Raw genomic sequence first — 27,815 nt, 5'->3', positions numbered from 1 at the left:
TTTTTAGCCATGAACTCTTTCTTTGAATGAAATCTCCTGAAACAACCCAACATGTAATACAGAAAAACATGATAGTCAAAAGCAGATTTATTGTTATTGTTTAGTTTCAAAAACAAAACAAAAAGATCAACCAGTGGTTATGAGGAATCTAGGAAAACCTGTCCCAGCAATGCCAACTTAGAGGTAAAGGGCTGACTCGGGCAGCTGAGAAGTGGGATTCTCTGCTTCGCAGGCTTTTTCTCCCTTGCCCCATCATGATTTTCAGGGGAGGAGAATGTTCCTGGCCCTGCTGGGGGTTCCCATGGCCCTGAGCTTATAGTTTTCTGAAATCTGGACCTATTCCGTTTGAGAGAGTAGAATTCCCTCATCAAGTCCTCCACTTCCCACTGCTCTTCCTTCAGCCTCCGGCAACAGTGCAGGGCGGCGGGGTCGATAGGGTGCGCTTCTGTGTTGAAGATGTATCCCCCAGCCCCCAGGATGCACTCTCCATAGGGGGTGATCACCGCATCAAAGGTGGAGCCATTGTTGTGAATGAAGTTGGTCGGATCAAACAGAAGGTAGAGGTATTTCACAGTCTCAGCCAGGAAGAAAGACTCCATGCGGTTGTCAAGCTTGTGGTCTCGCAGATCTTTGATCTGCCCAAGGGAGAGGGAAGCAAGTCAGAAGAGCATCCCAGTGCTGCAGAAAGGGCGGGGGACCCCGTTAGGAGTTCCTGGTCTGCCACTAAGCACCTTTGCAAGTTATTATCATAACTTCCAACTGGGCTTCCTGCTTCCATTCTTACCCTAAAGCATATTTATAGCACACGTCTTACCTGTCACTCCTCCACTGAAAACCCCCTGTGGACTCCATTTCATGTAGACTAACAACCAAAGTCCTTACCACGAGCCAGCAAGCAAACTCCTGCCCCAGGATCTTTGCACTTGTCGTTCTCTCAGCCCAGAGCACTCTTCCTTCAGACATCATCGTAGCTTGCTCCCTCACTTCCTTCAGGTCTCTGCTCAAAAGCTGCCTCATCAGATCGGTCTTCCCTGAGCTCCCTACCGACATAACAATTCCTGTCCTCTTTACCCTACTTTTTTGGGACTCTAAACAGAGCTAATCATCCCCTTTAATGACTGTAAAATGCAGCATCATTTACTTAGCTAATCCTCTCTCGAGCATTAAGGTGGTCCCCAAGTTATCGCTATTGTAAACAACGAATTAGGAGTCTCATGAAGAAAAATTCATACTGAGTTCATGGTCATGGATGAGTAAATAAGTCAGTTCACTTGCTATGAACATTTATTTTAGCTTCTCAGAACTAGCAATACATTTTTTTAAACCAAACTAGTTCCCAATGGACATCTATCTAAAATATGGACTTTATGTACCAAGAATTATTATTCTCTTCCCTGTCTGACCGAAGCCAAGGAGTCAGATGCCTGTTCCCTCCAAGGGGGAGGCCTTCCCTCGGAAGACCTCCAAAGGGCGTCCTTTTCATTGAAATAAGTCAAGCATTCCTAAGAAAGTCCCAGTGGGCTCATCACTTTGGCTTTTCACATAATACAACATGTTAGAAACTAAAACATATAATTACTTTGCTTTTCCCCTAGACATATAGGTCTTTTCTTTAAATGTATGTATCTATGTCCTATTTATAGAATAGAAACACATTACAAAATTTTGAAAAAAGTTATTTTGTTTGTTTTTAATCTCATATCCTAAAAAAAAAAAAAGTCAAAAATCTTTGTAGGCTTTTTGGTGAATTTTCTTCCAGACTCTTTTCTGGTTTTTAAATGCCTGTAATGACTGTTTATTTACATCTTGCCTGCTTGGGTCCTCTAAGGATATGACATGGCTCTCACTTTTGACCCTTTCAATCCATTCTCCACAGAGTAACCAGTAATCCAAAATAAAATCAGAGTATGTCACTGCTGTGCTGTAAATCCTACCAAGGTCTCTCATTCCAAGCAGAACAAAATCCGAACTCTCCTCCATGGCTTACACAAACCCCACATGATCTAGCTCCTGCCTACCTCTGGGACTTTACCTCCTCCCACATTCCTTCTTACTCACGCCACTCCAGCCACACTGGCCTTCCTTCTGTCTCCCAGATACACGTTCGTTGTTTTTCCTACTAAAATGTCAGCTCTGGGTTTGGTCTTTCTTCATCGCTATAACCATCAGCCTAGCACAATTCCTGGCCGATGAAAGACATTCAGCAAATATCTGTATTTATTGAGATTGGTAGGGCTGCTTCATTAAGGATCCCCCGGGTTGAATATAAGGCTGTGGGCCTCTATATTTCCCTTCTAGAATCCCTTTGATAGACCTATCACAAAACTTTTCACAAAACTCACCCTCGCAAAATAGCCTATTCTGACAGCAAAAGGATCTCTCTGATGAAGGGAGAACACCAAGGGCATGGAGTCTAGACCCCGGGAATTCTAGCTTCATCTCTGCGAGCTCTGTGACCTATAGCAAGGCTCTTAGCTTCTGTTGCCCAGTCTCCTCATCTATAAAATAAAGGCATCATGTACATCTCTAAGGTCTAGTCCATTAATATTCCGGAACTCCCAACACTCTACCCTTAAAGGGCCACCCCCTCTTAGCAACAGGGGGAGACACTTCCCAATCCTCGGGCCTGTGGAAACACTTACTGTTGCAAATCCACACTCCACCTTGCTGATTTTTTCGATGGACTCCACAGCATCTCTTCCGAGTTCTAAGAGGGTGGGATCCCCCGTGGCACGATAGAGGTACATGGCGCTCTCAATGAGTTCTGCAAAGTCCAAAGCCAATGGCTGATCAGGGGAGGCTCGGGGCCCACTCGGGGCAGTGAGATACCCCTTCCTCCCCTCCATGCCTATCTACAGGGCCCCCACTGGGAGGAGCATGGGATAACCTACTCAATGCTGAGTTTTCAGAGCCAATGGACCCAAAGCCTGAAGCACAGTGGAGACCAGCATTAAAATAGACTCTCACCCCGAAGAAGAAACAGAGCCAGGCTCTGAGACAGGGGAGATGGCAAAGGCTGCTGCCTCTCTTCCAGTATCTGTTTCTTCCTTCTTCCTGAGTTAACAGAATCCCTAACCTGTGCCAGAAACATGGCTGTTAAGACTAACAACCATTCCCAGCAGCCAGGTGTGGGATTAAGGGTCCCAGACACCACAGAGAGCCAGGTAAGGCCAACACATGAGAGAGAAATACATGTCTACCTTGAGCAAGCTACTGTTTTTTGTTTTGTTTTGTTTTCTGTCACTCACAGAAAAGGCACTTTGTAAGGCCCTTTTGAGAGGGGAATGGAACAAAACATGAAGGCTACCATAATCAAGAGCCAACCTACAATCTAGCAAAGATATAGCCACCAGCTCACTGTGCCCAGAACAGGCAACAGTCTTGCCCTATTCTACAGCACATCTGGATTTGATGTTCAGACATGGGCCCCATCTGAACATGGGTGTTAGCCAGCAGGACTCGGTCCAGAGGGGACTATTCATTCTAGAGAAAAGAAACCCCAGAAGAATGTGTTTATTGCGTTCAAATGTCTGAAGAGCTATTATGGAAAGGAAAGATTTGACTCCTCGGGTGGCCCCAGTGGGTGGAAGCTGCAGCTCAACAGACAGCTGTACTTGTTCACCTGTCTTTTCTCAGAGAGAAAAGAACTCTTCTCTCCTCCCTGTACCAACCTCTCCTCCTGATCATTCCTTCCCTGTTTCCTCCTGGGCCTTGATCAGCACTTTTCTTTCTTTTGATTTATTACTAAAAACTCTATTTCTTTGCGGAGAAAAGATCTCTGCCTCTCTCCCTGGTTTTCTCCTACTTCTTCTTCCCTTTACCCCAAAGGCCTCTAGACAATTGCTAATCTAATTGCTCAGATTCTAAGACGCAGACTGGGACATGTTCACTGGTAGGGGAACACACTGTGTGTGTTCAAAGAAAGAAAGGACAGTGCTGTGCTGGGAAGCCTCCCTTCTGCTCCTAGCAGGTGGTCGGATCAGTGTGCCCACAGCCAGCCATTTGTTTTCCCTTCCTCATACATGGACCTACGTGTGCTAGTAATTGCTTGAATTTCCTGTATATCTGGCCAACTCTCTAGAAGAGAATTATATCTGCACTTGGAAGGGTGGGGAGGTAATAGGCTAGGTGCGTCAACACTGCTGATCAAATAAATACATGCAGCAGAGTGTAAGGCACTGGCCAATCTAATTATAGAGCAGTATCTTATCTCCCATGTGCTGTTGTTTTGAGGTAGGAAGGGTGACTGGACTAAGGCATTTCTGGATTCCTGGATGTGGTGCCTTACTTTCCACTGATGCCTTCCTACCAGCCTATCCTGCAAATGGAAAAGGTGACCTTGTAAATAGTGAGCTCTCTGTCACTAGTGGTGACCACACAGAAACTAAAACCACTTGACCTCTCAGGTTCCCCCTAACCCTGAGAAGGCACAAGCCTGAGTCTTAGATTTAGTCCCAAACTCTGTCTTCATTTTGTCCATTGATAACCCTGGAAATGATAACCTTCTGACAGTTTTCTCTTAAAAAAAAAAAAAAAATGCCATGAGAATAAACACATGAAAAACATCAGGAACAGCAGCCTCTCAAGACTCAAAAGTGACTAATTTGCTCTTCCCAGTGGCTGTTTTACTTCTTATTCTGTTCTTTCCACAACTCCTACAACAATCACTTGCTTTGGAGGAGGGAGGAAAGGGGGTAGAGGGGGGCAGAATGGGCAGAAGTCACTAGAAGGCCTGTTTCACAGCTAAAAGGCATTCAGGTGGGAAGGTGTAAAGAGTCTAAGACAATGGTAATGTAAACTATTTTGGGGTGAGGGATGACTGTGTGTGCTGACGAAGCTTCCTTCCTCTGTCCCCCTTTCCCTTCCCCTCCTCACAACGTTTAACTTTCCTGCAATGAATCAGAGGATCAGAGATGAAAGGGACTTAAGATTTACCTAGTGTGTAGTCCCTTCCTTCTCTTTATCTTGATTTCTGAGCTGCACATGAGGAGATGGATGAGACCAGAGGATTCATGGATTCATTCCTCCTTTTTTCTTTCTTTTTTTGTTTAAAGAGGGCGCAGCTCAAAGTGGCCCATACAGGGACTGAACCGGCAACCTTGGTGTTAGTAGTAACGCATGCTAACCAACTGAGCTAACTGGCCATCCTGGAGGATTCAATCCTAAAGTTCATTCCAAAGCACTAATACTCCATGCTATAGAAGCAGAATTTTTCTGACCCATTGACGTAGGAAGTTTGCCCACACTTCTGAAATCCTGATGGCAGGAACTCAAAAGAATTCAACCTGGCGTTTTCCATCTCACTCACTTGCCCGACTTTGAAAGAGCATAAGATTTGGCTAGGAGACCTGGGTTCCAGTCCTAGCTCCTACCCTTACAGCCTTGGGCAAGCCATTTCAACCCACCAGGTCTCATTTTCCTTACGTGGAAATATGAAGATACATAATTCCTAAAAGGAAAACCATCCAGAGCCACTGGAAGAATTAGATGGAAAAAAACGGACTTGTGAGCCCTTCTGAGGTGTGGAAACTCATAAAGACATGAGGGCTTAGGGTCCAGAGACCCAAACCTGATGGCCAGAGATGCTGCTTACCCGGCCGAAGTGGGTAGCCCTCTCGCTTCTCCACTGTGTATCCCTGAGGAATGTTGTAGAATTCCGGGAGCCCCCCAAACTGCTTCCACACGGTGTAGTAGTTAAGAAAGGTCCTCATGGCATTGTCAATGTCCCCAATGAGGCTCTGTAGGAGAGAAATAGCTGTCAGGCATGCAGCCACCAGGCATAAAAACTCACATACAACCTCCGGGAAAAGAGAAAGCAAAAAGGCCTGCAGTCAAACCCTGAGTAGGCCATTTACTCACCGTGAGGCTTCAAACCAGAGACTTAACTTCTCTGAGCCTCATCTATAAGATGCAGAATATAATATGTTTCATACACTGTTGTGAGGGACAGAGGTTGTATACAAAGCCCTGACGTACTCAGTCAATGCTGGCTACTAACACCTTTTAAACAGGTGAGTCAGACATCTGGTTCAAAATTCTATGAATAGGAAAAAGGTTGCGTTAAGTCTCACTCCCACCCTCTATCCCAGCAGAGAACCACTTTGTATTAGTGTGTAAGCATAAACAAATATGTATGAGTGTATGTATTATTTCTCCCACATTAAATACAGCTTATTAAATATATTGTTCTGCAGTTCCCTTTCTTCATTTAACAATATATCTTGATTTTAGTACATAAAGAACTCCCTCCTCCTATTGCATGGTATTCCATTGCTTAGACCATAATTTAATTAATTCCTTATGAATATCCAGTTGGCATGGTTCCAATATTTTGCTATTTGCTATATTGATGCTGCAATAAATAGTCCTTCACATGTCACCTCAAACATATGCAAAGTGTGTCTGTAAGATAAATTTCCAGAATTAGGGCCGCTGGATCAGAGGATACATGCATTTGTAATTTTACTAGCAGTTGCTAAGTAGCTATTAAATTAATATAAACTCACAGCTGATCTTCTTGACATCTCCATGGGATGTCTCAGGGATAGAACAAACTTGACATTTTCGAAACGAAATTCCGGGTTCCCTCACTTTCCCACAAAGTTGTCTCCCTACTCTCGCCTCTCTTCCTTTTTAGTAAATGGCACCACCATCTACTGAGTTACTCCGGCCAGAAAGCTCGTAGTTATCCCTGACTCCTCCCTTATCTCCCACCCCCACATCCATTCCATCAGCAATTCCTATCAATTCCATCTCCAAAACATCAAGACGCTTCTCTCTTTATCTCCAGAGCTACCACCTTGTCCGGACATCAGCATCTCACACTGGGATAAGCTCAAAGGCCTCCTCGCTCATCCCAACACTTGTCCCCTTGCCCTCTCCACCCACTCTCCCCAAGGCAGCTGGACCTCAGGCTTCCCACGGGCTCAGCACCAAGCTGACACAACTCACCGGGGCCCTCAAGGACCTGCACAATCTGGTCACTGCTGACTTTCCATCGACTGATCTTTCCCTTCCCTGGACTGTGGCAATACTGTTTTTCTTTGTTTCCGATAAACACCCAACTCTTTCCTGCCTCAGGACCTTCACACACTATACTTCCTCGGCCTCGAACATCATCACCCACCCCTAATTCTTAAAGTATCAGCTTTAATATCACTGCATGTGAGAGGTCTCCTTGTCTAAAGTAGGTCCCCCTCTAATAGTCTCTATTTTAGCCTCTTATTTGTTTCCTTCACTATAATTTATGATTTTATGTATTTATCTGTTTAAGTTTTTCCTTGTGTCTCGCCCTCTATAAACTTCATGGGGGCAGCAGGGCCTGGAACACAGAAGGCATTCAAATGTTTGTTGAGTAAATGAATTCACAAATTTAACACCTCTAAGCTTCCTTTCTTCATCTATGACACAACACCTCAGTATGTTGTCATGATTCTGTGGGAAGTGCCTAGCAGACAAATCATTCTTTCATAAATACTTATCATAAACTACTGAAATATAAGAAAGCGCCCAAAATCTTATTAAGAAATGCATTTTCAATAAAATTGCTTTTAGGTTTTATAATGATTTACCAAAAAATTGTAAGCTATTAATGTTATTTTAATTATTTATATATTAATAACTAATTCCAGAAGAAAACAAATTGAATAGTCAGAGACTATGGACACAGGAAATTTTAAAATATTTTTAATTTCTATGTACTATATATTCAAATTTTGTTACAGAGACATATGATAAGGTATCAATAAATTTTTGCAGCATAAAATATGATAATTAGGATAAAATTCTGTTGGGGGAGTAGAATGGAAATGTGAGTTCAAGAAGAAAAAGAAACGGTATGCAACTATTCAAACACGTAAGGTTAAAAATATGCAAGGGGTGCTATAGTTTTTCAAAATTCTTCTAGGGGGCACTCAAGAAATAAAATTTGAAGACCTTAGAAGAGTTGGACCAATATTTAATATTATCAACAAGTTCTCTCTGAACCCGTTTCCCCATCTGTAAAATAAGAGGGGTGGCTAAAAGTACATAATAGGGGACTAGTTAAATAAATTGCAGTACATCTACTCAATGGAATACATGCAGCTGTCAAAAGCAAAACCGATCTATGGGTATCAACAAAGAATGATCTCTAAGATAGACATTCAGTGAAAAAGAATATGTATAATATATTCCTATACGTGTGTATATACCATATATATATATATATACATACATACATATATATATATATATATATATTATATGTATATTACATATATGGATTTCTGGAAGGAGATACAGAAAACTGATCAGAGAGGCTGGATTGGGGAGAGGGTCTGAGGGTGGGGGCTCAAGACTTACTTTTCACAGTGTTCCCTTTTGAACTTTTAAATTTTATCATCATCTACATGTTATTACCTTTCCTTAAAATTAAAAAGAAAATATCTAGTTGACAAAAATATTTTGGAACACCTAGGGGGTAGATTAGATGGGCTGTAAGATCCCTTCCAGCTGTAACTCTATCAGACCGTGTAATAGAAAAACATAATGATGCAGACAGAGCAGTGTCAGCTGCTTTCACATCTTTTCTCAGGCCTCTGTCAAGAATGAGGAGATCTGACAGAAACGACCAGTGGAGAAATAGCTGTTGGAAATGTCTGTTACTGCCCAGCCCAGAAAGACACTCTCTACTTTATGTTTACTACATTCCATAGCAAGCTGGAAGCTCAGTTCCTGCTACCTTTAAAGCTCCCCTTGAAAAATTCAGTGAGGCAGAATCTTAAATCTCTCTGATTCACTCTAAGTCTCTCTTCCATCCCAACCCATCCTCCAAGAAAAGTACTCAAGCAACTGAACTACCTTATTTGACTTATCCATCAGAATGTGCTTGCTTTGCAAGTTCCAGAGGAAAATGACCACCCTCTCGGATAATTCCTACCTGAAGACCAGGCCAGTAGGCCTCCAAGGACTGGAAGACGGGCATGGACACGGTCCCCTTGTACATCTGCACCCACAGGTACCAGTCATCGAAGCGCGTGTAATTCCGAATAGCTTTGTTATATTCTGCAGTAGAGACGGAATAATGGACACACCAGTGATGAGGGAGACAAAAGCAGGCCTTGGCAACAGAAGCACAGACTTAGACTTTTGAAAGAGCATATGATGGCCTAGCCTCAAAGGAGACTAGGATGCAACGAGGCATAAGGAAAGAACACGGGTTCTGGAGTCAAACTTCCAGGCTCAAGTTCCAGCTCCAGCTTTACCCCTTGCTAGCTGGGACCTTGGGCAAGTTTTTCCCTCTTAAGCCTCAGTCTCATTTTCTGTAAGGTGGGGAGAATAATGTTATATGTATATGTCTCATAGCATTTTTCAGTCATTTATTCACTCAACAATATTCGCTGAGCACCTACTGGGTGCCAGGTACCCAGGGGTGGCAAACAAGACAAAGAAGGCTCCCACCCTTGAGGGAGCTTGAATTTACCCCTCCCCCTAGATTGTGAATCCATGAGGGTCAGGGTTTTGTTTTGTTTGCTGCAGAATCCCCAGCACTAAGATAGTACATAATAAATATGTACAATAAATATTATCTGAATGAATGAAGTACGTGCAAATAAAGAAGACAATCTCAAACAGCGTTGTAAGGATTAAATAAAATAGTCCATGTTCAGTGCTTGGCACAGCGCTTGACACATCAATGGTACTCAATACATAGTTGCTGAACAAATGATTGGTTGCTATAGTAATAATTATTAGGTGCCCAACAATTCCTCAACATCATTATTACTAGTGTCTAAGGGCCGGGAGGGTAAAATGTTTTTATTCAACAGGCATTAGTCTACAGCCTACCTCATGCAAAGCATTGTGGGAAATACAAAGATGGATAAGGCATGGATGCTATACTCAATTGGTAGAGCTGTAACTATGCACGACAGCTGACTGCAAGAGAGAGGCTGAAGGCCCTAAATTCTGAGGAAGGATTAAGCTATTTCTTGGGCAAGGTGACATTTAAGCTGGGCCTTGAAGAGTGAATACAGTTTAGGCACATGGAGACAGGAAAAATGGTATTCCAGGCAAAGGAAACACATGTGCAATGGCCAGGAAATAACAAATCCAGGGCCTCAGACAGAGAATGCAGCATGGTTCAATTGGCTCTTGCAAGAAGGCAACAAGAGGTACAGTGGGCATCAAGTGGGCAGTGTACGTCCATGGTCGCTTTGAATGCAGAACTCAAATGTTCAGAACTCTCTAGGCACTTGGGAGCAATGGAACATTTATAAATAAACCAAACATCAACAGGGAAAATCATGGGGAAAGAGCCCTTACCCTGCCCCTTTTACCTAGGAACATGGCCATGAGCTTCTTATCCTGAAGCAGGATGGCTCCTTTCACCAGGTACTCAAAGTAGGAATCCACGCCGGCCCCAATGCCTGCGTCCTGGGCCACCCACTTGCCAGTGAGCACGTCAATGTGGTTGCCAACCTGGGAGAGAGACAGGTGATCCAAGAGAGGGACCAAGACGAAGCAAGGATCTCCCGAAACCCCTGACTGCCTCGTGAGATGCAAGGCAGGAGCCCCAGTGCTTCCTGGGTGACATGCAGACTATCGGGGTGCAGGATGGGGGGGGCAAGGCTGGATCATGGGCAGCTCTCCTGCATGTCTACACAGTGGAGATGCATGTCGTGCATATTTATGAGGCCTTAATCTACATACTGGGCAAAAAATGAAAAAGAGCAACGATTGGAGCGTTTATGCCCATCTAGTGAGTGTGAGCTGAGAGATGAGCACTTGCTATTCCCACAATCTGCCTCAGTTGTCTTTCTCAGAGCTCTGCGTGTGATTTCAGTGTCTAAAGACAGGAGATATACTTTACATACTTCCATAAATCAACTCAGGAAGGACACCCAGGAAACTGATGGAGTGGTTGCCTGTGAGGAGAAGAACTGGGTAGCTGGGGACGGGGTCAGAGGACACGGCACAGATGTCACTGGGTACTTTTTTTGTATCCTTTGACTTGTGAACCACATGACTTTAAAAATAATTTAAAAAATTAAAAAATAAATGTTAAAACACTTAAGTGAAGAGCTATGTTGTCCATATAACTAGAACCTGCTAAAAGCTGCGAACTTCACCTGGGACTCAATCAGTGAAACAGCTAACTGTTCTGTGTTAGTTTGGGTTCCCTCAGGAGCAGACCCTCAGCAAGGAAGACTGCAAGTAGTTGATTTGGAAGGTGAGTCCCTGGAAACACCAGTAGAAGAGGGGGAAAGAGAGGCAGGGAAGGGAGGCAGCCCATCAGGCAACTTACACCGTGGGAACTAGAGCTCAGTACCAAGGGGCAGCTCTGGGAGTCAGTACCCAGCACAAGCCTCCCCATCGTTTCACCCAAAGGGTGGGGAACTAGCTTAATTATCCAGGAACTCCCATCACCGTCAGTCACTGACAGAACCCCTCCAGGGTAGCATTAAGTCCTGGGACTTCCCACTGAGGGCAAGCAGAGCAGGATCTAGGCCCCAGAAAAGACCCACAAGCAGAGCCAACGGGTGATGGCGGTCAGAAGACAGGCCCGTGTACACAGAAGTGGTGAGGCTTGAGAGGATATGGGCAGGGTACCCACAGAGTCCCCAGTGGTTCAAGTGCTGGCGGAAAAAAACGCCTGGGTCGCCCTGACTACCGGAGTTACCACAGGTCTCCAGATGGGCACCTCTTAAGGGATTTTTAAGGATTCCTCACACGAGTGTCACTTTTCAAGCTGATTTAGAATCAGACTTTGTATAAAATGTGCCTCCACCTGAATCACTTTCAGACAACACAGTCTTTCTAAGTCATAATGACTCATCAAAGGAGGTATTAATACCTCAGCATTACTGCTGACATCACTGAGGAGCAGAGGTTGAGTGACTTGCCCAGGGACACACAGTTTCAATGTAGCAAGGCCTGGGCTCAAATCTAATTCTGACTAAATCTAGTGCTATTTCCTGGACAGCTTTGGCTCAATCACCGTAAGTTTCACTGATCTCCCAGTTTAGGAGCTGACATCTACTTTAGAGATCATCTGGCCCACAAAATGTGTTAAATTTCCAAGGGTTAATAGGTATTAGACAGGAAAGGGAAGCTCTGGGGTCAGATAAGTTTGGGAAATGTTGAGTTAAGCAAGTTGAATAGATTTATTTATCATAGGATGTCATAACTTTTAACTTATTCATGTTTGCTATAACTGAACAAAAAACAAAAAAGATACTATACGTAGTATTCCCTAAACTTAATTGACCAGGAATCATTTTTTTCATGCAATTCAACATCTCTCAGAACTGGTGTTCTAAGAATCACAGTTTTACAAACAAAAATAGATAATGAAAATGAGGGCCGGACGAGCTGATGATCCAAGGTCACCGAATGAGTCAGGGACGTGAAGCACAGGACCTATTCCCTAGAAATCCGAGAAGGTCAAGGAGTCAAAGCATACCAGAGCCCCTTTTCCCTGCCAGAGGATGTGCTCTCATGCTCTCTTCCCCTCTGTGCCAAAACGTGAATTGGAGGCTTGGTCTATTTTTGGTGTCATGAGCGTAAGTCCTGGGCCATTCCTGAGGTCACCCTCAGTTTCCCTTGGCTGGACTGCCACTTGTTGCTCAGAGCCCCGAGCCTCGTAAGCAGGGGCCAAAGTAGTAGACTGAACTCATACAGGAAGGGAACAGCTGACCTACCAGCCCAATATCTGACCGGCTCTCCCAGAGGCGCATCAGGGCCACTCTGGCCACGTCTTCAAACACGGGGTCCCCGGTGAGGCTGCTCAGGGTGGCGAATTCCACAATGAAGGTCCCGATCCCTGCCGTACAGGTGACAGGGGTTTCTCCCGGGTTCACACCATGAAGCAGGTTCACTGTTCCATATGGCATTCCGGTGGGGGTCTGAAAGGCTGAACAAGTGCAAAACTATTACCCCAGACAGCAGCAGGGAGGTGGGAAGGGTTGGATACAGGCCCAAAGCCTGAGGCCTTGGCCAGCACTCCCCTCTCTATCTCCTAGGTGATCTGCTAGAGACTGAACCAGCGAAAGAAAAACATCACAACTGGAGGGCCCGCAGTAGCCACCTAAGCCAGATGTTGTCAAACACTACTCCACATGACCCTCGGGCTGTGGCCTGCGATGAGGAGGAAAGTGGTGGCCTGTGCTCCAGGTGGTCCCACTCCACACATGCTCACTTTCGCGAGAGCAGCTCTACTCTTATTTCGGTTACACTGTGCCTTCAGCAGCCAGGCAGGCAACTGAGAGGGAAGCAGGCAGGGTTGAGGCCACAGAGAGTGGTGGCCTTGTGGCACACTGAAGCGCATGCCTCATTAGAAGCCATTCATATGCTTTTTAATTTTTTCTTTCAGTTTTACTGAGATATAATTGACACACTGTGTAATTTTAAGGGATACAGCATGGTGACTTGATTTAACATATATTGTAACATGATTACCACAATAAGCTAGCATCCATCATTTCGTATAGATACAAAAAGAAAAAAGAAAGTTTTTTTTTCTTGTGATGAGAACTTTTAGCATCGATTCTCTGAGCAACTTTCAAATATATCATACAGCACTGTTAACTATTGTCATCATGTTGTATATTACATCCCTAATACTTATAACTGGAAGTTGGAGTCTTTTGACCACATTCATCCAATTCCCCTAATATACTTCGTTAAACACCATTCCGGCAGGCCCAAACCGGCCCCGAGGAGACAGTTGGCGATCCCAGCTTTAAGTAAAGAGTTTAGGGACTAAATTATTTGGGGGGAAAAAAAAGGACAGAAACCACTAAACTGCTAATGTGGTCCAACCCTCAATTTACAGGTAGGAAAAGTCATGCTTGTAACGAAGTGACTCACAGGTCACACAGACAGAGGCAAACAGATCTGGGATAGGAGTGCCTGCCGTGCACTCACGCCCTTTACCCCTCCCTGCAGCCCAATGCTCTGCCCAACCCCACCCCAGTGCCTTCCGATTAGAGGCAAGGAAGAGAACCAGCCAGAGGCAGAGATTTCCTCTCCAGCCCAAAAGGTCAAACAACCCAGAACAGCCTGTGTGTCACCAAACTGTGAACAAAGTTATCAAAACTTCCAAGAACTATTAGGTTGGTGCAAAAGGCATTGTGGTTTTTGCACTTATTTTTAACCTTTTAAGCTGCAATTACTTTTGCACACACCTAATAGAAGGTCCAGCGACTCTGCTGTAGACAGAACCTTGCTGTCTGGCAGGCACGAGTGGCGAGCAAGGAGAATGCCAGTCAAAACCAAGAAGGGCTGAAAGGAATATTTCAGAAAAGTCAGGCAATGTTAAAAAAGAGGGAGCATGATAAAATCCTATTTTTTTACCTCCGTGGTAGATACACCAGTGCTGGTTCTAACATGCGCTTTTCAATACAGATACTTCTTAATATAGAAATTTTTTAAATGACAAAAAAAAAAAAAAAGGGAGCAACCAGGCAGAATTTCCTCTAGGGATGAATCATACAGGACATGATGTTTGTAAGGCGACACTCAGGCCATGAGCCCTGAGCCCTGAGTGAAACTTGACTGAACCCAGCTTGCTCACTCTCCTTAGGTCTTCCCCAAGAATGACAAGCACATATTGCATGAAAGCTGAGAAGCTGGTGGAAAGCACAGCGTGACGTGTTTGGGTGTGAGGGGTCCTCAGAGCCTCCGCCACACCCTGAAGAGAACACAATGTCCAGTGGATGCTGCCGAGCGCAGTTACTGCCCCACCAGATGAACACACTGAGGCTTGGCCTGCAGTCCTGCACACAGCGACAAAAACAAGTCCCTCTCGCTTCAGTGGTGATTGAGGTTCTCCCAGCACTTTTGCCCTTCTGACCTCATTTTATGCCTTCCAAAACCCAATGTGGTCAGGAGGTAGGAACTCTGATTCCCATTTGTTAGATGGGGAAACTGAACCCAGGAAAGGAAGACTGGCTTGGTCACGATATTGGCAGGCAGAAGCTGGGATTCCTCACGCTCAGACCAAGGCTCTTCTCTGGAACCCTTTTCCTCCAGCAGTGTGTGGGCCTGGGAGGAGGCCAAAGGGCTCACTCAAGCAAGGGCAAGAGCGTTCCATCCACCAGGCTGGCCTTGAGCACCTCACCTGCAAATGGTAATGAGGCCAGCTCATCCACCCTGGGCTGGGGCCCCAGCAACCCTTCCAAATGTCCAGGACTCTCCTGATTTCTATGAGCACCTAGTGATAGAAATACCAAGTGCTTGGCTGAGAAACACCAGGAAATAATTCAGCACTGCCACTCTGGTCTCCAGCAGAAGCAGGACCTACTGGATTTCCTTATCCCTCCATCTCAGGGTGGGTCTTACCTGGGAGGAGTTTTCGGGCAGCCTCCTCGGCCATCCTCAGGAGAGGTCCAGAACAGGGCCATCCAGCCTCCACTTCCACCCCAGCCTTCTTTGATAGCAGGTGAGCAGATAGAAGTCCTCCTACCACTACAGTTGGTACAAAAAGTGAGTGTCAGAGTCCCAAGGACCAGTGTTTCCCTTGTGCAAATAAAACTAAACATTCTCACTGGTGGCTCACTGGGAAGGGGCTAGAACCATCTAGTGAAAGAAGAGTCCCTTAATCCCACATATTGGTACAGTGTTAAGTTTGCAAAGACTTGGTCTCTTGGTTCCTACTGTCTACCAAGTACTAGGTACTACTGTACCCTCTTCAGATGAAGATACGGAGGTTCAGAGAGGTAAAGTGACTTGCCCTGGATTATCCAGTACGTGGTAGGGCCAGGTCTGTCTGACTCCAAAGCCCACACTCATTCCACTTGGTCATTCTATTTCCCATTCCCCACAAGACATGGGGTGTGGGGAGGGAACAGAGTAGTTTTTACCTTCACTTTATTAATTTATCTATTTCAATTTATTACATAATATTTAGGACTTATAAAAAATACAAAGTTTCTGTATCTGGAAAAAAGACTATATAAGTGTCCGGAATGACTCACTAACAAAAATTAATGACCTTGAACTTCTGTTTTCTCCTCCTCCTAGCAACGGGGCAATAAGAGACAAAGAGACAGGACCTACCCAAAGTGGGAAAAAAGATCCCTCCAGAAAGTTGGGATCTGTAAGAATGATATACTCTGTGTAAGGATGAATTAGAAATAAACCCTACACACCTCGCCTAGTGTGAAATAAGGAAACTTTATGCCTCAATTCTTGATGCCAAGTGAAGGGAAGAAAAAAAACCTCACCTAAGAATTAGTAACTACAAGTTGGTACTCACTAAGTTTTACAGCCTGAATTCACACTAACTGGGTAGTCTAGATAACCTCAAACCTTTAGCATAAACTGGTTTTTGATGGATAGTACCTCTAGCCACATGGCAGGAGTAAACAAAAACCATATCTGGAAGAACCTGTCGTGAACCTAGGCCTCAAAGAATCCTACAGATAATGTCTAGGAAATTAGTATATATTTAAAAACACATAAACCACAAAACACACAAAGAAACAAAGCATTATGAGTAAGGGCCTGCAGAAATGACAGTAGGACAAGACTTACCAATACTTCAGATATTGGAATTATCAGACACAGAATACTAAAGAATTGTGTGTAATATGTTTAAAGAAATAAAAGGTTGGAATATATGAGTAAGTAGCTAGCAATTATAAAAATGACCAAACCTGTTTATAAAAGAAACAGCGTTTCTAAAAACTAAAAATATAATAATTGAAATTTAAAATTACATAGGTTTAATAGCAGTTAACATATATCTGAAAAATTGGTAGATTTGAAGAGAGACTCAAAAAAATTATCCAAAATGCAACATAAAGAGACAAAATGATGTTTAAAAAGTACAGAAGGGACTTGGAGGACAGTAAAAAGGTATAACACATGAGGTATGATCAAAAAGTCCGAATGTTTAAATTTTAAAAATTTATTATAGTAAAAGACACATTGCCATTAACCCCCCTCAAAATACTCTCCCTCGCTTCAAACACACCTATCCCGTCGTTCTTGCCACTTTCTGAAGCAGTTCTGGAAGTCCTCCTTCGCATCTTTAAGTTGCGCTGTCGTGGCTGCCTCGATGTCCTGAATCCATTCAAAACGATTTTCTTTCGTGGTAATTTTGACTTTGGGGAAGAACCCTAAGTTGTACAGTGTCAGATCCGGTCACTAAGGTGGATGAGGACACACTGCAATGTTTTTATTTGACAGAAATTGCTGTACCAGAAGCAATGTGTGACATGGAGTGTTATCATGATGGAGAATTAAGGAAAGACACTCACAAAAGAAGACTTCCAAAACTGTTTCAGAAAGTGGCAAGAATGATGGGATAAGTACATTTGAAGCGAGGGGGAGTATTCTAAAGGGCATTCATGGCAATGTGTCTTTTACTGTAATACATTTTTTTAAAAAATTTAAACATTCACCGTATCTTTTGATCACACCTCATATATCGGGTTGGAGTTCTAAAAAAAAAAAGAGGAAGAAAATGGGGGAGAGACAATATTTGAAGGGAAAATAGTTACAAACTTTCTAAAACTAATGAACGACACCAATTCTCAGATCTAAGAATCCCAAGCAAGACAATGAAAAGAAATCCACATTTATACATAACACAGTGAAACTGTAGAATACCGAAGGAAAAAAGAAAAGATCTCAAAAGCAGCCAGAGCCCATGTAATAATGATTGTTAAGGCTCAGCGATGGGTACAACTAGTTCATTATACTCTTTTCTCTACTTTCATGAAGTTTTGAAAATTTTTAAAGGAAGGGGGCTGCCAGCATAAATAAAACCGATTATCTACAAAGAAATAACAATTAGATTGATAGATTACTTCTTAACAATGACAATGAAACCAGAAGACAATGGAAAAATTTCTTCAATATCCTAAGAGAATGTAATTGTCAACCTAGAATCTTATGTCCTTCAAAACTATTCCCCAAAGGCCAAACAAACGCAGTGAAAGACATCTTTGTACAAACAAAAGCTGAGCAAGTTTGCCAAGAATACACCTGCACTAAAGGACATTCTAAAGGAAGTACTTCAGATATAAGGAAAGGGATCACAGATGTACGGTCTCATACACAAGAAGATGGTCAAAAAATTGGTAAATATGGGAGTAAATCTAAAATTTCAACCGTACAGAATAATGATAGTGTATGGAGGGCTTCAAACAAAGAACTGAAACACATAACTACAGCATACAGGTAAGGGTATTCTACGAACCAGGTTTGTATTATTCAGGAGGAGAATAAAGATTTTCATTAACTTTAGACTTTGTTATGTTTGTTAAATTTTCTAGGAAAACTATTTGAAAAGCTAGACACTGTGCACAATTTCTAAATTAGTAAAAGGAAAGTGAAATGAGGAAGAAAATCAGTCTAAAGAGGCAAGAAAAAGGAGAAAGAGAAAATAGAGATGAGACAAATAGCATAAAATAATACCATAGAAACGAATGCAGATATATCAGTAGTTATTGTAAATGTGAATGGATTAAATATTTCAGTTAAAAGATTGTCAGAATGTTTAAATAAGCAAAATACAGTATGTAATTTACAAAAGATATGTCTAATTATAAAAACACAGAAAGGTTGAAAGTAAAAGGGTAGAAAAAGATCTACTGGGCAAATGCCAACAAAAAGAAAGCTGGTATAATTATAGTCGCAACAGAAACAAAGGTATAAGGACAACCTTAATTTACAGATGACAAATCGGGCTCAGAAGCTGTGACCCAGCAATGAGCATGGCCTCAAACTCAGGTCTCATTCCTAAACCAGGATTTTATATCAGGCTGTCCCTCTGCTCCCTACTCTTTTTTTACAAAATGTATTTACCACATTTTTGTAATATAAGTTTCATTGCGAAATAACCATACAAAATAAAGATGAGCAAAATAAGAGAAAAAAACACAACTCTGCCATCGAGAGGTGAGAGGTGTTAAGCCACTGGTGGTCCAGAGGCTCACAGAAAATAAGGGTTGTGCTTGCCTCGTAAGAGTCACTGGAAACCCAATAAAAATATTGATTCTAGGACCCAACCCAAAGATCCCAATTCATCAAGTTTAGAGTGGAGCCTAGACAGGTGAACTTTTTAAAAGGTCCCAAGTAGTTCTGATGGACAGCCAGGTTTGGAAACGAATACCCTACACTTGCCCTGTGTAATACGGTCATCATTCATCACAAGTCACTATTTAAATTTAAATTCATTAAAATTAAATGAAATTAAAGATTCGGTTCTTCAGTTGCAGCAGACACATTTCAAATGTGCAATAGCCACATGTGGCTCGTGGCTGCCATACTGGACAACAAAGATAGAAAACATATCCATCATCGCAGAAAGTTCTATTGGGTAGCACTTCCTAGACAATAAGCTCCAAGAAGGCAAGGATTGCATGTTTCTTGTTCACGGTTGTATGCCTAGCACCACATCTGTGTTAAAGACTTGAATAATCCTAGCATATTTCTTTCCAGTTTCTTCTCTGTCCCCTGCTCATGTCTGAAACTGATGAGGGATCCTGCGACCTCCCCGCCCCACCCTCCAGGAAGGAAGAAGAGTTGTCAGTCACTGGCCAAGTGCGCTGGCAGGATTGGCCCTTAAGATCCTATTTACCACCTCTTGATTGACACAGAGGCAGAAACTCCACATACTCTTCTTCCAAAGGCCCTTATCAGGCAGCCCTCACCTCGGATGTTGGTTTCAAACACAGAGGCATTCACGTCAATATCGAAGTCCACGTTGTCCTGGAGCACTTCAACCACTCTTTGGAATTCTGAGACATTCCCCAAAATCTGGGAGGAAAGAGACATGACAGTGAGGCTCTCTCAGGCTTGAAGGCACTGAAGAGGCTGGATTCAGAATCTGGGACCCTACACTGGTGTGGCCCTTTCTTATTCAACTTAAGACCTGCAGTTTCTGTTCTAGGACTAGTGACAGATGAAGAAAACATTGCACACTAGAATTCAGAGACCCAATATGAAGAGACTGGTTAAGTAAATTCTTAGGTACTAATTCAAGAGCACCCATTTAAACAATATAAAAACTGTATATAAACAATACAGACTAAACCATATTAAGGAAATCTTAGTTTGCCATTTGCAGTGGATATCTAGTGTTTTTAACCTTCTCTTGTCACACCGGTATTCATCCTTGTGGAAAATATTGCAGGTTGGGTGGCCCAACACTGATCCCCAATCTTCTTCACCCTTGTAGTTTTCTACCATAAAGAGGCTGGAAATCCAGATACTTATTTTCTCAGCCTCCTTTGCTGCCAGAGGTGATTGTGGTACCCCACCAATTCTGAGCCTTGAGAAGTCTATTGGGGCACTGCTAGGAAAGCTTCTGTTTTCCTAATAAAAAGGGACAGACACAGCTGGCATGGTTTTTACTCTTCCTCTGTCTTTCTGTTTTGAAAGCGGACTCGATTTCTGCAGCTGTGACAGCCATCTTAGACGCTGAGGTACTAAGCATGAGAAGGAAAGCCAATACACTAACGACAGTACAATGGAAAGATACAAAGAGCCTGGGTCTCTGATGACACAGTTAAGCATCTGACCCAATGCTAGAAATTACCTCCAGACTTTCTTTTACTTGAGAAAATTAAACCCTCTTTGGTTAAACCATTAGCCAAATGCAATCTTGGTAACTTTTATTGATAATAGCACCCCAATTTTCCCTTGAGGGGTCACCCTTCTTCCAGTCATTCTTGTAGTTTGAGAGACTGCTTCCATCCCCTCCGCTGCACGAATTGGCACTTGACCTGAACCAGACACTATACTGTATCTTGGCCAAGTGATACAGTATAGACATGTGACATAAACCAGATCAGTGAGACCCAGTTCCTGGAATTAACGCAAAAGGGTTGATTCTTCCTGGAATTAACACACAGGCTACTAAAAGTAAATGAGTGGGAGGTAAGTGTGGTGCTACTGTTGGCTTCCCTGCCAGCATAAGGAGGGCCTGAGAACACAGCTGGTAAAGAAGGCAAAGATAAGACGAGAAAGATATTCCTGAAGACATTGTTTCTATCTCTGGATCCAGCTGGGTCTGAGGTCCAGTCTTTACCTGGACTTTTTAGTTATCTGACTCTGTAAATTTCCTTTTATCGGGTCTCTGTCCATTGAAACCAAAACAATCCTGATTATCTAGGTATTCAAGGCCCTCTATGACTTGGATCCAACCTACATTTCTGACCACGTTTCACTGTTCATCTAACCTATCCTCATCCATGCAGGAAAACTGTACCCACTATTCCCCGATTTTTTGCCTTCAGATGTGCTATACCCTCTGCCAGAAATCATGCCCATCTATGTCTTCATATTTCCAAATCCAACCTATCTTTGAAGGCACTGAAGATGCCGGATTAAGAGTCTGGGATCCGACACTGGTGTGGCCCTTACTTATTCAACTTAAGACCTGTAGTTTCTGTTCTAGGAAGCCTTTGATTCCTCCAGCTGCAATTAACCTCTTTTTCCTTTAAAAGAATCCAGTAACCTTATCCACACAACTCTTAGGGCATCTGTTCCTTTTTGCTTTAAGAGAATCTTTGCCTGGGCAGGAGCCTCACTCATTCCTGCATCCTCCCAGGGCCCCACACAGACCATGAAGCAATTACTCTAGAAATGTTTGTTGAATGATTCCATGACTCTTTCTCCATATTGAAGCTAGTGATCGTCTGGAAACAGAAGTTTCATCATTTCCTGCTCTCTACTTAAGCTATTTCAGTGGCTTTCCATTGCCCTCAAATTAAAGATCAGAATTCTTAACATGGTGAATATCATCTGGTCCCTATGTACCCCCCCACCCTCCCTTACCCCCCACTGCCTGACTTTGCTTCCTCCCTTTCCTTCTCTACATCCCAGACACACTGGCCTTCCCTTCAGTCACTGCATTTGCCATGCTCTCTCATCATAAGGCCTTTGCACAGGCTGTTCCCTCTGCCCGGAATACATTTTCCTCCCCCACTTCCCTAGTCAACACTTGCTTCTCCTTCAGATCCCAACTTAAGTCCCATTTCACTACTGTCGGGAAGTTCTCCATGACCTTCTCGGTCTAGGTCAGGTTCCTTTAGTTATAACCACTCAAATAACCATCTACCTTTCCTACAGAGCACTCAGCTCAATTTGTAATTACACATTATTCTTTGCTCCCTCACTAAAATCATAAACTCCGGGAAAGCAGGGACTGTGTCTGTTTAAACTCACTAGTATAACTCCAGAGCTTAGCACTGTGCTTGGCATACAGTTGGCCCTCAATAAATATTTGATGAATGGACAAGTACTTAGAAATTACCATTAAGAAATAAAAAGCTAAATTACAGCTAAATAGCTATATTATTATCTACAAGATGATCATCACGTAAATACTACTAATATATAAAAATGAGAAGGGTTGACAGAGAACCAGAAATAGTGAAATAGGGGAAAGTGGTTAAATCCTCCCGTGTGGCCTCTTTAAGGATGACAGTTAAAGCCTGGAGTCATACAGAATTGAGTTCAAGTCCTAGCTCTGTCATTTCATAGCTATGTACCTTGGCCATTGTACCTTTCTAAGCATCAGGCTTGTTAGCTGTAAAAGGAGTAAAGGTACTTACCTCCTTGTGGGAAGGATTAAACAAGATACTACACGTAAAGTGCTTAGCACAAGCCCTACACACAACACACTAACTAGTTACTGCTATTATTTTTATCGCTGAACATGTCCACTAGAATGTAAGCCTCTGCAAACAAGGAGGGTATCACAGTCTCTGTATCCCCCACTAACCAGAGTTCTACAGGCATATTACAGTTATGAGTTCGTAACAGGTCCTCTATAAACTCATTTGCTGAATAAATGAACCTGAATCCTTTTGGAATTCATTGTTTTCCTCTATCTAGCTGGGCAACCAGACCCTGACGGTTCCGAATCATGAGATGAAAATAAAAGGTCTAGGAGGATAATTCATTTTTCACCCCCAGTCAAGAGGCTGAAAGAATGGTGTTGGTTATGCAATGGTGGAGGAAAAAAGGAATAGGTGAGACACTTACCAGCAAGGTGTCCAGAGCATCAATTAGAGTCAGAGAAAAACTGTAAAAGGACAGAAATCCCAGCTGCTTAATAAGAAAATCAAACACCAGATATTAAGGCTGCCCCAGATCAGATACCCCAAAAACTAATAAGTGACGTGCAGCAATGCCTCTGGCCATCCTGCTTCCAGCCACAACACAGAAGCCACAGTGAAAATCACCAGGAACCTCTGATGCAACCCATTTAATGCACCTGAGATAGTGGACTGATGTAGCTTGAGCTTCAGTTAAACACATCTCCTATATTCTGTGGCATTCTTCTCTGCCATAGGGAGGCAGTATGAGATTGTAGCTAAGAGTACAGGCTTTTTCAACACCTAGGAACTTATCTCACAGAGCACAGAACTGTACAAGGTTGGACAACTAAGTTCGAGAACTTTCTACTGTGTAAGTGCACAGTGGAAAGTTCGTGAACTTAATTGTCCGACTTTCGTATGCTCAAGAATGCTGATGGCAGTATTGTTCAGAACAGCAAAAAGCTATAAATAACCCAAATGTACAGTTGAAAGGTGATTAAACCGTAATACAGTCAAACAAGGCAAAACTATGAGGTTGTTAAAAAGATTGTTATCAAGAGTTCAACTGACCAACGTTAAGACACTCAAATTATATTGTTAAATGAAAAAGACAAGGTACAGCATAGGCAGCGTAATATTTTTCTATCTGCATTTTCAAAAAGAGACATATACACAGAAGGCAGATTAGCTGTTGTTTGGGCCAGTGGTGGTGGAGGGTGGTGGCGTCATAAAGGGACACAAGGGAACGTTTTAGGGTTTCTGTATCTTGACTGTTACTATACAACTTAAAATGGGTGTATTATTTTATATGTAAGTTATTATTTTATATGTAAAGTTATTTACAAGGATACCTATATGACGGTAAAACCTGAAATATTTCTGGAAGGCTACACAAGAAAGTTAAGAGTGATTCGAGTTCTATGGTATGGGAGATATTTATTCATCTGATTTTGTACTGCTTGAATTTGCCAGTTGCTTGCATTACTTTTTTCAACGAAAATCAGCACAAATGTTGTTGAGTTGACTTCACTTCTCCAGTCCTTAGCATACTCATGTAAAATGGATAACAGCGCTTACCTCCTACAGGTGTTAAGAGAATTCAACGAGATGACACCAGTAAAATGCTTAGCAGTGTTCAATGTCAGCTTCAATTAAATGCAATGATTGTTCACTCACACAGCAAAGAACAAGACAGAGAATTGCATCTCTCACAGATTTTTATTCTAGTGGAAGTGAGAAAGACAAACTAGCAGATCAGTGGAAATGACAGTATCAGAGAAGTGCTAAGAAAAACAGGAGAGATTTGTCTGAGTGACCTGTAGGGGGTGGGTAGTTATGGGAGCTGATGCTGAGGTGACATTTTGGGCTGAGCTCTCAAGAAAGGGTCAGTGATGTGAGGATAGTAAGCAAATGTGTTTCCGTTACACTAACAACAAAGGCTCTCAAGTTTTATATTTGGGAAAGGTACATCCCTTCCTGAGCTTGTTTGCCCACTTATAAAATGAAGGGGTTGGATCGTCTGACTTCTGGGAGGCTTCCCACCATATCCTACAGCTCCAGAGATGTGCCCCAGTCCCCACAGGTGGTGCCCGTTACTCCTGTGGGTGGAGTCCACCCGGCAAACCCAGGGCTTTTTCCAGGAGGCTGGGTGGATCCGGGTGGTACTGGCCTGAATTGAGGGGAACACGGCCGCACCACAGCTAGGAGCTTTTCCGGAACCGGTGAGGAGACCGTGCAGCCACCAGCCCCCGCAGTCCCACCCGCCTAGGACCGGACTGCTAGACCCCAGCCGCCCCCTTGCTCCTCCGCTCACACTACCTGCCCCAGGTGTCGTGCCCGTCACAGGTAAGAGGTCGCAGCTCGTCGTAGGGAAATGCATTCTCCAGGTAGCTGTCGTAGGCGTGGTAGAACATGGCCTTGACTCGCTCCCTGGTGCGGGGTACGAGAAATAAGGCAGGGGGCCAGAAAACGAAACCAGGCAGGGGGAAGCACTATACATAGGGTGGAAAATGGGAATCACCCCGATTCTGCAGGGAGCCCAGGGGCGGAGTCCGAGCTAGTGAGGGTGGGGGTCCCAGGGTGCAGAGAAAGGGAAGGGACCGCGTCGGGTCTGCGTTTTTCATTCCCCACTATGGAAGGGCAGAGAGCCTGACCCCCTTCACCTGTAGTAGGCGGGGTCGGGGCCGGTGCCATCGGGTCCCGGCGCACCCTGGTGCAAGGGCAGCAGCGAGCACAGGAGGCCGAGCGGGACCAGCAGCCGGAAAGGCATAGAGTTCGTGTCCTGTCAGCACTGCCGCCGCAGCAGCTGCCACCGCCACCCGCTCATCCTGGGAGGCTCTGGGGTTCTTCCGGGAATCCGCGCCACTGCGCCTGCGCGCTGATGAATTAGTCCCTCACTTCCGGACTACAAGCCTAAGAATGCAATTGGTGGCGGAACCCAGGCCAAGAGCATCTCGAGACACAGTCTGAAGCGGAGTTCCACGTGTCTTAAAGACAGTGGCTATTACAGTTACTATAACTAAGAAATGTTTTAGTAACAGCGTGTGTTGAGCACTTATTGTGTACTGTATGGAGAAACAAATGAAAAAAAGAAAAACAATAAAAGAAGAAAAACGAAAAACAAAAGAATTTCTAAAAAAGGAAATTATAAAAAAGACTGTATGGAGCACTTTAAATACATTATCATTGTTTTAAACCATCCTATTAAGCATGAAGGCAGGGACCAGCAGGGACCCAATATTTGTTGAATGGACATATATAAAGATGAATGTTTAGCCTTTACCATTAGTCATATTGAGTTTCCCAAACCAGTTTCCTACTGATTGTGTAAGGTATGACTTACTTCCATTTATTTGCCCAAAGCTGCCACTCCCAAGATCTCCAGAAATCCCTTTAGGTTTAGAAATTTGTGAATTCTTGACATTCTTCTCCTCCTATTTGGGATGTGGTTACATTGTCATGGTCTCTTCAGTCTCCATCCCAGTGCAGAAGCTTCCCTCTCCCAATCCCCTGGACCATCTCAGTGGCTGTAGCCCTGTAGAGTATCCCAGAGGAGAATAAAGACCCTGGGGCACTATAACTTTGAGAGGTTTCGGAACACATTTTTACAATTTTTTTCTAGCAACTTCCCAGAGTATGGTCAGCACTTTAGATCATAGCAACACCCATGACTTTGGACAGTGTGATGTGCAGTCCAATAACCCTGGGTTTGAAGTGAGATCTGGACTTCAGTCCCAACTTAAATTCCACTTCAATTTTCTATATGTGACCTTGGAAAGCCCCTTTTCTTCTCTGGACCCAGCTTCCTCATCTATAAAATGAGGAGTTTGATAAATGGATCTCCAAGATCCTTTAACTTCAGCATTCTATGATGCTAGGATTGCTCATCCTCTTCTCTTTGGTGGAAAAGTCAGAAGGAAGCGGAAGCTCAGTTCCCTGAGGAGGAATGGGGGCAAATATGGTCTCCTTTGGTCCAGCATCTTTGAAAATACCTCTCAGATAAATATCCCAAAATGTCATTAGTCGATAAGAGAATTAAAACCCTGACTGCACCCAGAGAGCTAGAGGTAGTACAGTTTAGAGGTTAAAAGCATGGGCTTTAGAGTTGAGGAGACCAGAATTGGAATACTAGCTCCATCACCAAGTATTAGGAGTGTGGCTCCACAAGTTTTTCTTCTGAGCCTCATTTTACTCATCTGTAAAAACAGGAAGATTACGAGCATTCAGTGAGCTATTGCATGTAAATTGCTTGTCAGAGTGCCTGGCAGATAAATATATTTTTTATATATTAAAATTATATACTCATATTAGTATGATTTTTGTTTCTTTGTTTTTTTTTCTTTGAAACTCTTCTTGGAAGTGTCAGGGGGGATGGGAAAGGTGACAACAGTAAACTGAGACTTGGTTAACAACACAGGGGCACTATATTAGTTTCCTGTGAGTACTATAACACATTACCACAAACTTGGTGGCTTAAAGCAACACAAATTTATTCTCTCACAGTTTTGAAGGCCAGGCATCTAAAATTAGTTTCACTGGGCAAAACTCAAGATGTTAGCAGAGAATCTGTTCCTTGTCTTTCCAGCTTCTCCTGGAGAAGAGAATATTGCTGGCATTACTTGGCCTGTGGCTGTATCACTCCATTCTCTAACTCCTGTCTTCACATCGCCTCTCCCTCCGTGGGTGTGTGTCACATTTTCCTCTCTGCCTCTCTCTTATAAGGACACTGTGATTGCATTTAGGGTCTACCTGAATAATACAGGATAATCTCCCATCTCAAGATCCTTAACTTAATCACATCTGGAAAAAACCTTTTTCCCAATAGGGTAACATTTACAGATTCTAGGGATTAAGACATAATGATGTTTAGGGGGCCATTTTTCAGCCTAGCACAGATACTAAGCTCTTTTCAGGTCTGGGCGCTTTCTTGCTATGAAACTCACCCTGGCCTAATCGTCCTTCTCTATATAAGTCCTGTAGCTTATCTTGTTGTCTCCTATTCAGAACTCTACTATGGATAAGAGGTTTGCAGGGAGAGTGGAGCCAGGTGGCTTGGTAATGATACGTCTCTTTTTATGTGCAAGACTGACCTACTCATAATATTTCCTTGTTTTCTTTTTCTAGCTTGATGAAAATAAGTACTTTCCAAACTGTCACAGAACTACAACCACAACTTCTATTTTCACAATGTATGTGGTTGATTTCACAGTTGTCTAATGAGAAGAAAAAATATTGTTTTACCCTCTGGGAAGCATTAGAACTCTTCCTTCCCAG

The 27,815-nt window shown here is 43.2% G+C and overlaps 1 protein-coding gene across 1 annotated transcript; it reads right to left on the bottom strand.

The window, feature by feature from the left end:
• Positions 1 to 69: 69 nt before the first annotated feature.
• Positions 70 to 25,405, bottom strand: EDEM2 (ER degradation enhancing alpha-mannosidase like protein 2). Its single transcript, XM_019733457.2, has 11 exons — positions 25,205 to 25,405; positions 24,861 to 24,971; positions 22,987 to 23,026; positions 19,647 to 19,752; positions 15,325 to 15,450; positions 12,684 to 12,895; positions 10,320 to 10,461; positions 8,921 to 9,045; positions 5,594 to 5,738; positions 2,643 to 2,764; positions 70 to 635 (listed from the first exon to the last, which is right to left on the bottom strand). The coding sequence occupies exons 1-11, from the start codon at positions 25,309 to 25,311 to the stop codon at positions 138 to 140; spliced, it is 1,734 nt and encodes a 577-aa protein (XP_019589016.1). The 5' UTR covers positions 25,312 to 25,405; the 3' UTR covers positions 70 to 137.
• Between the last annotated feature and the right edge of the window lie 2,410 nt (positions 25,406 to 27,815).

The sequence above is a fragment of the Rhinolophus sinicus genome, linkage group LG13, assembly GCF_036562045.2.
Source record: "Rhinolophus sinicus isolate RSC01 linkage group LG13, ASM3656204v1, whole genome shotgun sequence".
Classification (NCBI taxonomy): domain Eukaryota; kingdom Metazoa; phylum Chordata; class Mammalia; order Chiroptera; family Rhinolophidae; genus Rhinolophus; species Rhinolophus sinicus.
This window is presented reverse-complemented; position numbering and strand designations above follow the sequence as displayed.

Bases quoted from the DNA above. Each gene is read 5' to 3' on its own strand.
- EDEM2 (XM_019733457.2), bottom strand. From the start codon at position 25,311: ATGCCTTTCCGGCTGCTGGTCCCGCTCGGCCTCCTGTGCTCGCTGCTG. The intron at 10,462-12,683 runs GTAGGTCAGCTG...TCTCTCTCCCAG, and splicing joins GCCGGTCAGATATTGGGCTG to GTTGGCAACCACATTGACGT. The intron at 9,046-10,319 runs GTAAAAGGGGCA...TCTCTACTGCAG, and splicing joins GCTCATGGCCATGTTCCTAG to AATATAACAAAGCTATTCGG.